At 39.5% G+C, this 9,842-nt stretch overlaps 1 protein-coding gene across 1 annotated transcript; it reads right to left on the bottom strand.

The window, feature by feature from the left end:
- Nucleotides 1–368: 368 nt before the first annotated feature.
- Nucleotides 369–1,098, bottom strand: LOC131220549 (protein NDR1-like). The gene has a single exon (XM_058215398.1). It carries the CDS (start codon nucleotides 1,090–1,092, stop codon nucleotides 382–384), a length of 711 nt encoding a protein of 236 aa, XP_058071381.1. The 5' UTR covers nucleotides 1,093–1,098; the 3' UTR covers nucleotides 369–381.
- Between the last annotated feature and the right edge of the window lie 8,744 nt (nucleotides 1,099–9,842).

Raw genomic sequence — 9,842 nt, 5'->3', positions numbered from 1 at the left:
AATTACCATGCTTTCGAATGTATTTTCCGCTGACCAATCAATCACCATTTCCACATCGAATGTCTCCTTTTCAACCATTCATCTTTCTACCCCACCAACCAATCACATGGATACAATTATCAAATCTGATTTTTTAAATTCCTGGTCCATATATAAATCAGTGGACAAACTAAATAAGTGGTCAGATCTCACACACATCTGCCACGTGTACGGTCAACTACATTACTCGGAGCGTGACAGTGATCAAGCGGCTAGATATGATCCCGCAAAACTTTATTCAGCGCAATCAAAAAACGAAAATCATACAGTTTACACACACCCAACATGGGTTACAGCCATTCACCAAAAAAATAAAATAAAATCGCCGTATAACTTCAAATCCTAGTAGAAATAAAGGGAACACCTCTTGTTTTTCGAGGTGGGCGATATCTGACCGTCGGATCCAACCAATACTGCGCAGTCGGCATGCATTCGATGCTTCCTAGTCATCCAACTGGCCACCTTGAACCTGATCGCTGATATCAGCTCCAAACGGAAATCAACGGTCCCGTTCGCCATGATCTGGGGCCAACTATCGGTGACCGACAAAGATGCGAGAGACAAGGTCCCATTAGCGAATGTTGTGTTCTTATTGGGCTGATAGAAGGGGTAAAGCAATACGACTGTGACGATCTTTACTTCACGGAAGTAAACGGTGCCGTCAACCTCATCGTAGTAGATATCTACATTTTGGTTAGGGTTGCGAATGGAAACATTGAAGGAGATAATGGAATTTTGAATTCCGTTATCTGGTGCGATGCCGGTAACGGTGAAGCTGTTAACGTGGACTCTTGGGCGGTGGGGTCGGAGGCTTAGCCAGAGGATGAAAGCAATGAGGCCTACGATGAAAAGAAGGCCGAGGAAACAAGAGCAGAGGAATTTTGATACTCGGGTTGTGAGGCTTTCCTTAACACGGTGGACGTAATAGCGGGTGCCGGGATGTTTTATTCTGGGTCTTGTTGTGAGTCTTGTTGTGGGTGTTGGTGTGGGTGTTGTTGTTGTTTGGGGATGTGGGTGTGGTGTTTGGACTGGGATTTCGGTGTAGGATGACATTTTTTTTTAAGGGTGGGGAGTTTGGTAGGGAGATTGGAATTTGGAAGAATGGAAAGGTTTTGTAGAGAGGAATCTTAAGTGATTGGATGGAGCAAGGAAAGAATGGTTTGGTTGTTAAGGAAGGTCGGAAAGCTTAGATGATGCTATGCTTTTAAAATATTGAATGAAACCGAGTTGACTCAGCAGAGATGGGATGACTCGACCGAAATGGGTTTGAAATGAATAGTTTGGTTACTGAAAAAGTATATAGAAGTTAGTTGATACTAGGGCTGAAAGTTGGGCGGGTTCAACCGGACCGACCTGACATTGGGTTAGACTTTGGCAGGATGTATCGGGTTTGGTTTTGAGCTTAGGCTATACAAACACCAACATGATAAGAATTGGGTCGTGCTCGGGTTGAGGTCTCAGGCTGCCAAACCCAACCCAAACCCAATCGATATATAAGTTCCTTATAAATTATAATTGGGTGCGGATTATTTGTGTTGAAGAAAATAGGAAATTCCAATGCTGCGCGTTGCGTTTCAATGGTCCATGTCATTTTCGATGACTCGAGCTAACAAGATATGCTGGATTTCTCTCTCCCAAATAGATTGCGCACTACACAACACAACTTCGTTGTCCTATATTTTAACTTGTTTGTTTAGAAAAAAATGAATTTCTTTATAATAAATAACTACATATATCATAGGTACAAAAAATAAGAAGTGTGTTGAAAATATAATAGACTAATATAATAACAAAAATATTAGCATATATCTACCCGACCAACCCAACCGAGCCTGCTTGGGTTGAGAATTCCCAACCCGAAATTGGATTGGGTTAGGATTGAGGTATATGAATCTTGGGTTGGGCTAAGGTTGAGCACCAAGCCGCCAACCTTCAGCCTTAGTTGATAGATATTGTATTGAACTGAGTTGACTCAGTTTTAGGGGGCAAAGAAATTGGTGAAATGACTTAAATGGGAATGAATGATTGGAGCCCATATGTGTCTGATGCATGCCGTCCATCTGTTTGATCAGTTTAGTTTAAGGCATGAACGCTAGAATGAGGCAAATCCAAAGCCAATGTGGACCACACCGTAGGCTATAGTGGGAATTGAATGCCTACCATTGAAAACCTTGATTAAGCTGATAGTTGTGTTTATCGTTGTCTTTCCGACTATATAAATTAGATGACATATACACATCACTGTGAGCCTTACACAAATTTCAACTTTTAACAGTCGATGTCATCATATGCCCTGTTTCTTATGGTGTGGTCCACTTGAGCTTACAATCTTTCTCATTTTAAGGCTTTTTGGGTCATGCGCAAAAATGAATTCCTAAAATGGATGGATGGCATGGATCAGTCACATATAGATCACAGTGGGACCAACAAATTTTATGGTACACAATCTCATTCTATGAATTCTTGGTTTTGGAGGGATAATTCCATATCTTTTAAGCAATTATTATTTAGTTACCATCATTTATTGTGGTTAAATAAACAGGCCCTCAAATGAGGCCACGTGCGGTTTTAAAACATGGTCCAAAACCGAGTTGAATCCATTTCAGTGGACGACTAAATGACTCACTGGACCAAAATTGGTTGATCAAATGTGATGGGCCCCACTTTCGGATCACCATCAGATCATCAGCGCCATCCATATGATTATCCCAACCGTTGAGATCATTATTGGAGGAAATGCTTCACATTTGGATCATTTCTCATTATTTATGTGTACTTTAGTTAAGAAAGGCATAACATAATCATCATTTATGTGTGTACTGACATGGGTGTGTACTAACAAGCTAACCCAAAAAATAATAATAATAATAAATAAATAAATAAAATAAAATTATAAGATATAAATATTTAAGCTCATCTAATATACGTAAAAACACTGTATATATCATCCATGATTTGTCTATTGACTGGCATATCTATTAAGGAAAATGTGGCGGACAGAAATGCCAAGGCAATTCACGCGAGGAGAGGTTGAGCGCATGTCCTTAATATAGACCAGGTGGGCCATACATTAACAGGCCCTGGCCTAAAAATCTGATTGGTCCACTCATCTGGTTTGCATGTAAATTCAATATGGACCGTAAGATGAGTGGACCGATTCGTAAGTGGACACCCCAAATGATGATTGACCCAGACCTCCCCTGCGTATGCCACGTTGGCATGGTGAATTCCACCTCATCAGCCTCTCATCGCTCGTGGCCTATACATCTGCCTGCTACACATTTACAAGATTTCGTGCACTGTTGGCAAGGAATATACATACATGGTTGGAAAATGCAATAGGAATAACTTTTTATTTTATTTTTATTTTTTAACGGCGAATAACTGCAGTCGCATGATGCAAGAAAAGGCCCGAATATGTCCACTTTCGGTCTACTTTTAAAACATATATACTTAGGACCTTTGAAAGAGCTCATACTAATTTCAGACCATTTTCTTCGTAGGCTTGAATCCAGCTCGTTTGACCCATGAGCCCTGTGGCGCTGCTTACCCTGAGATCGAACTGATTTGCTCGAGTAGAAAGATTCATTAAGAGAAGAAATCTGTGCACTGGGCCATCCCTAGCTGCATAGTTCGCAGAAAGCAAACCCAATTTGAGGCTATGATCAGTTGGGTCGACTCAACCCAACTTGATATTTAATATATATATATATATATATATATATATATATATATATATATATATATATATATATATATATATATATATATATATATATATATATATATGAAGACATGCCTAAAACTTATAAAAGCACTTGGTGGAGCCCACCTGAAATTTGGATGCATCTGAAACTTGGTCTGACCCCTCATCCAATTGGGGCACACATAATGGATGGGCTGGATTTGTGAACCACATCTTGATGAGCCCAACAAATTATTATGAATGTTTTTATGGGAGGGTAACCCCTCTCAACTTTTGTATGTAGTGTGGCCCACACAAGTCATGGATTGATTTATTTTTAAGCCCGAGGGCCACAATGGAATGGTGCATCTGAATGATGGGGTAGATATTCGAGATGCATCACGGTGGGTCCACACAGCTCGACCTCATGGGAAGTTCCATGAGGTTGAGCTGTGTGGGACCCACCGTAATGTGTGTCAAACATCAACACCGTGCATTTGATGGTCCCCTTTAGGCTATGGGATATCCCAAAAATCAGCCGTATACGGAACTCAGGTGGGCCATACTATCTAAAACCATGTGAAGACATGACTAAAATATATGAAAGCACTTGATGGGGACCACCTGAGTTTTGGATGCGGCTGAAACTTGGTCTGATAACTCATCCAAGTGGTACACACACAATGGATGGTCTGGATTTGTGAATCACATCTTGGTGGGTACAATAAATGATTATGAATGTTTTAATGGGAGGGTAACCCCTTTCATCTGTTGTATGTGGTGTGGCCTGCCCAAGTCATGAATTGACTTGATTTTTAAGCCCTTGGCTCAACATGAAATGGTGCATCTCACTAATGGGGTAGATGTTCCACACAAATAACGGCGGGACCCACACAGCTCGACCTCATGGGAAGTTCCCATGAGGTCCAACTCGTGGTACCATTTCCCATATATATATATATATATATATATATATATATATATATATATATATATATATATATATAACACCATTAGAATAAATAATAGAAAATATAAAAATTGTTAATCATCCATTTATTAGTTGGGTTGTGGGACTTAATCTATATGCGGAATAGGCCCACGGATCTGTTTGTGCATGGGACATGGCGATCAGGGGTCGGATAACTTACCTAACTAAGACACCGCCATGGAAGCCAGATAAGAACACTAGAATACCTGTAGAGCTTAGGATCTTCCTCTCCTTCACACCCTTTCTGCAATTCACAAGATGAGACTCGAATTTCTACTGTGGTGTAGGATCGGGGACCCAGCTCTCTTTTATAGGATCTGTGGAGAGAGAGTTTGAAACCCATCACAACTCTCTCTCCCATGCTCCACATTGTATCATCCTAGTGCAACTCAAATTGCTGTCTGCGTAAGATAGATATAGCATTCCAGCCCCAGTACGCAGAGCTGCGCAGATAGACTGCGCAGCGCATCACATGAAGTGGGGCCCATTGGTCTACTCAATCATCCAGTCCAACTGTATGACAATCCAGACCGTTGATCAGTGATGCCCACTAAATAGAGTTCTTACATTCTCCTACTTGGGCCTCATTGAGCAACGTTAATGATAGTCATATAGAATTATTTTGAAAACAAGTTTTGATCTTTTAAGAAAATATCCAAATGGTTAACCAATGAAAAACAGTTGGACAGTATGAGTAATGCTATTCAATCTGGTCCATTAAAACAGTTAGTATCGAAATGTGGTAGTCATCACAACATTTAATTTAGGCGAAGTGAGTTTAAGCGCGATCACAAATACTTTCAATCTTAACGACATAGATCACGAACTAGAAAATGTGGTATAAGGATTACACATTTTAGTGTGACTATATGTGTCTATTCTTAAGAGGTCCTGAAACTTTTAATGTCTCCAACGAGACACGACTGTAGTTCTACTTACTCAAAATTTGCGTATATATATAGAGAAGTAGAAATAAATCTTTATATCAAAATCATCCAAACAAACTGTATAAAAATGAGATCTCTAAGTGTCTGTGAAAATCAAAATACACTCAACTCCCACTAATTGAAAACATCTGTGGGATCAATGACTCCCATAGATGTTACATGCTCTTGAAATGGCGTGATAGGGAGTCCTTTAGTGAGCGGATCTGTAATCATCTGCTTAGTGCCGATGAATTCTACAGACACTTGATGATTCTGAACCCTTTCCTTTACAACAAGATACTTGATGTCGATATGTCTTGACCTTGACGAATGCTTGTTGTTACTAGAGAAAGAAATAGCAGCCGAATTATCACAAAATATTCTCAATGGTTTCGGGATATGCTCCAGTACCCGCAAACCTGAGAAGAAACTCTGTAACCATAGTGCCTGATTAGATGCCTCATGGCAGGCAATAAATTCAGCTTCCATAGTGGATGAGGCTGTGGTAGACTATTTCACGCTTTTCCACGACACAACTCCTCTCACCATCATGAAGATGTATCATGAAGTAGACTTCTTAGTGTCAACACAGCCTACGAAGTCTATGTCTGAATATCCGATCAACTCCAATTGATCAGATCTTCTGTATATGAGTCCGAAGTCTTTTGTTCTCTGAAGATAACGTAATACTTTCTTCGCAGCTATCCAATGTTTCATTCCTGGATTAGATATATATCTTCCCAACATTCCAGTGACAAAAGCAATGTCTGGTCGCGTACAGACTTGAGCATACATGATGCTCCCTACTACTGATGCGTACGAAAATTCTTTCATTCGATTCTTTTCTAAATCATTCTTTGGACACTGAAATAGACCAAATTTGTCGCCCTTCACAATGGGCGACTTTCTTAAAGCACAATTTTGTATGCCATACCTTTCGAGTATCCTAGTAATATAGGCCCTCTGTGACAGGCTGAGCAGTCCAAGTATTCTGTCATGGCAAATTTCAATGCCGATGAGGTAAGAAGCTTCACAAAGGTCTTTCATTTCAAACCTTTGAGATAAAAATTTCTTAGTGTCGCTCAACATCCTGGTGTCATTGCGAGTTAACAGAATATCATCAACATACAAAATCATCATAACGAATTTACTCCTACTGGTTTTAATGTAGATGCATTCATCTGCAGTATTTTCTACAAAGCCATATGAAGAAATATCTTCATGAAACTTAAGGTACCACTGTGCGATGCCTGTTTCAACCCATAGATGGACTTCTTAAGTTTGGAAACCAAATATTCTGAGCCAGTAGCTACAAAACCTTCGGGCTATAACATGTATACATTCTCATTCAGATCCCCATTGAGAAATGCAGTCTTTACATCCATCTGATGTAACTCTAAATCCATATGAGCTATAAGAGCCAATATGATCCTGAATGAGTCTTTCTTGGATACTGGTGAGAAAGTCTCCTTAAAGTCAATGCCCTCACGTTGGTTAAAACCCTTAGCAACAAGTCTGGCTTTATATTGTTCGACATTACCTTTGGAGTCCCGTTTGGTTTTAAATATCCATTTACAACCAATCAGCCTTATTCCAGTGGGTAACTCTACAAGATCCCATACTTTATTGTCCTGCATGGATTTCAACTCATCTTTCATGGCGTTAAACCAACAAGAAAGATCAACACTTTTCTTAACTTCTGTAAAGGATTCAGGATCCTTTTCCACCCCTATGTCAAAGTCGTGTTCTTGTAAGTATACGATGTAATTGTCTCAATTTACAGGCCTTCTCTCTTTTTTAGATCTTCTTAATGGTTCAGCTTATTGGGTCTGATCTTGATTTTCCTCATTAGTGGTTTGTATATGAGGTTCTACGTGGTGCTCTGCAGTGACTGCAGAATCGACTGCATCATTAATGTCCACGTGATCTGGATTGACTATGACAGGAGTCACAGTCCTTTGTTCCTCAAATACAAAATTTCTTATGTTCGTGCTCCCACTGTTTTCAGTTTCCTCAATGAATCTAGCATTCCTAGTCTCAACAATCCTGATGGAGTGGGAAGGACAGTAGAATCGATAGCCTTTTGATCTTTCTGGGTATCCAATGAAGAAACAACTTATGGTTCTAGGATCAAGCTTCTTTTCATGCGGGTTATAAATTTTGGCCTCAGCAGAACAACCCCAGACATGTAGATATCGGAGACTTGATTTTCTCCCATTCCACAACTCAAAAGGAGTTTTGCTTACTGCTTTGCTGGGAACCCTGTTTAATATACGAACTGCAGTTTTGATCGCATCACCCCACAGAGATTCTGACAATGTTGAATTGCTGACCATACTTCACACCATATCCATAAGGGTGCGATTACGTCTCTCAGTAACTCCATTCTACTCTGGAGTACCAGGCATAGTGTATTGAGCAACAATGCCACAATCCTACAGGTATTTAGCCAATGGCCCTGGATTGCATCCTAATTCGTCATATCTGCCATAGTATTCACCACCACGGTCAGATCTGACAACTTTAATTCTCTTATCGAGTTAATTTTTAACCTCGGCCTTATAGATTTTAAAAGCATTCGGGGCATCTGATTTTCACTGATAATATATAGGTACTCAAAGCGAGAGTATTCATCTATAAAGGTAATGAAATATTTATGGCCACTCCATGAGGCTGTAGGGAATGGTCCACAGATATCTGTATGTATAACCTCTAATAGATCTACATCCTGGTTACACCTTTCTTTCTCGTTCTAGTTTGTTTCCCTTTTATACAATCAATGCATACTTTATAGTCAGAGAAGTCTAGAGAATGCAAAATTCTTTCTCGCACAAGCCTGTCTAATCTCTCACGAGATATATGGCATAGCCGCCTGTGCCACAACATGGAGAAATTCTCATAGTCTAGTCATCGCTTGGATCCCACTACATTTCCATGCAAGGTATTAATATTATAGACGTGAGAGGCAATCAAGTCTAATTGGTATAAGTTGTTTACTAAAGAGCCAGTTCTAACTTTAATCGAATTAAAGTAAATACTAAATTTTTTATTTTCAAAGTGGAACGAATATCCCAACTTATCCAAACAGGAAATTGAAACTAAATTGCTCCTTATAGACGGCACACAGAATGTATTTACTAAATTAAAAAAATGACCAGACTTCAACTTAAGCCTATAAACTCCTATTGCCTCCACATCAACTTTGACACCATTGTCTACGTATACTAAGCGCTCCGCATCAGTTGGTGGCCTGGCCTGTAGTAATTCCTGCATAGAAGTGCAGATGTAAATAGTAGTTCCTGAATCTATCCACCAGGAATCTGTTGACACATCGGTCAAATTAGATTCAAAACAGACAAGAACAGAATGATTACCTTTCTTTATGAGTCAATCCTTAAAACCTTCGCAGTCTTTCTTTAGATGACCAATCTTTTTGTAAAAGAAGTACGGTTTGCCTTTAACCCGTTTGCGTTTAGATCCATTTCCAGATTGATTCTCATCATTTCCAGATGGAGGACCAGAGAATCCATTATTAGAACCTTGTTTCCTCTTCCTTTTACCTTTATTCCCTTGCCCATGCCCTTGTCCTGAAGTCACCATATTAACATTTTGAACTTTTATCATCTGTCTGATCCTGTCTTCTTCTTGGACGCACTGAGTGATGAGTTTATCCAATGTCCACAAGTCCTTCAGAGTGTTATAGTTTACCAGGAACATGTCGAATTAGGGAGGTAGGTTATTCATGATCAAATGAACTAGTTGATCATCAGTGAGTACAAGCCCTAGAGCACGGATCTTAGAAACAACTTCGATCTCCTCTACAATGTATTCACGGATGTTGTCTTTTCCATCGTAAGATGAGCGAGTTAATTTATTTAAAAGAATGTCCACTTCAGATTTATCAGATTTCTTGAATCGTTTTTCTATTTCAGTCAGGAAAACTTTAGCCTTATCTGTTTTAGGCATGACACCCTTCATCGATTCAGAAATTGAATACTTAATGACTTTCATGCATGTATCATTTGATCTAAACTATACAACCCATCGATTATATTCAGCTTCAGTGGCATTATCAGATGGCTTTGGCGGTTCCGGTGTTATCAGGGCAAGATCTAATTGAAGACAGCCTAGTACAACTTCAATGATATTCTTCTATTGAGCGTAATTAGATCCATTAAGGTCAGGGACTTGATTCTGGTTA

Source organism: Magnolia sinica, chromosome 12 (assembly GCF_029962835.1).
Source record: "Magnolia sinica isolate HGM2019 chromosome 12, MsV1, whole genome shotgun sequence".
In the NCBI taxonomy this organism is placed as follows: Eukaryota; Viridiplantae; Streptophyta; class Magnoliopsida; order Magnoliales; family Magnoliaceae; genus Magnolia; species Magnolia sinica.
This window is presented reverse-complemented; position numbering and strand designations above follow the sequence as displayed.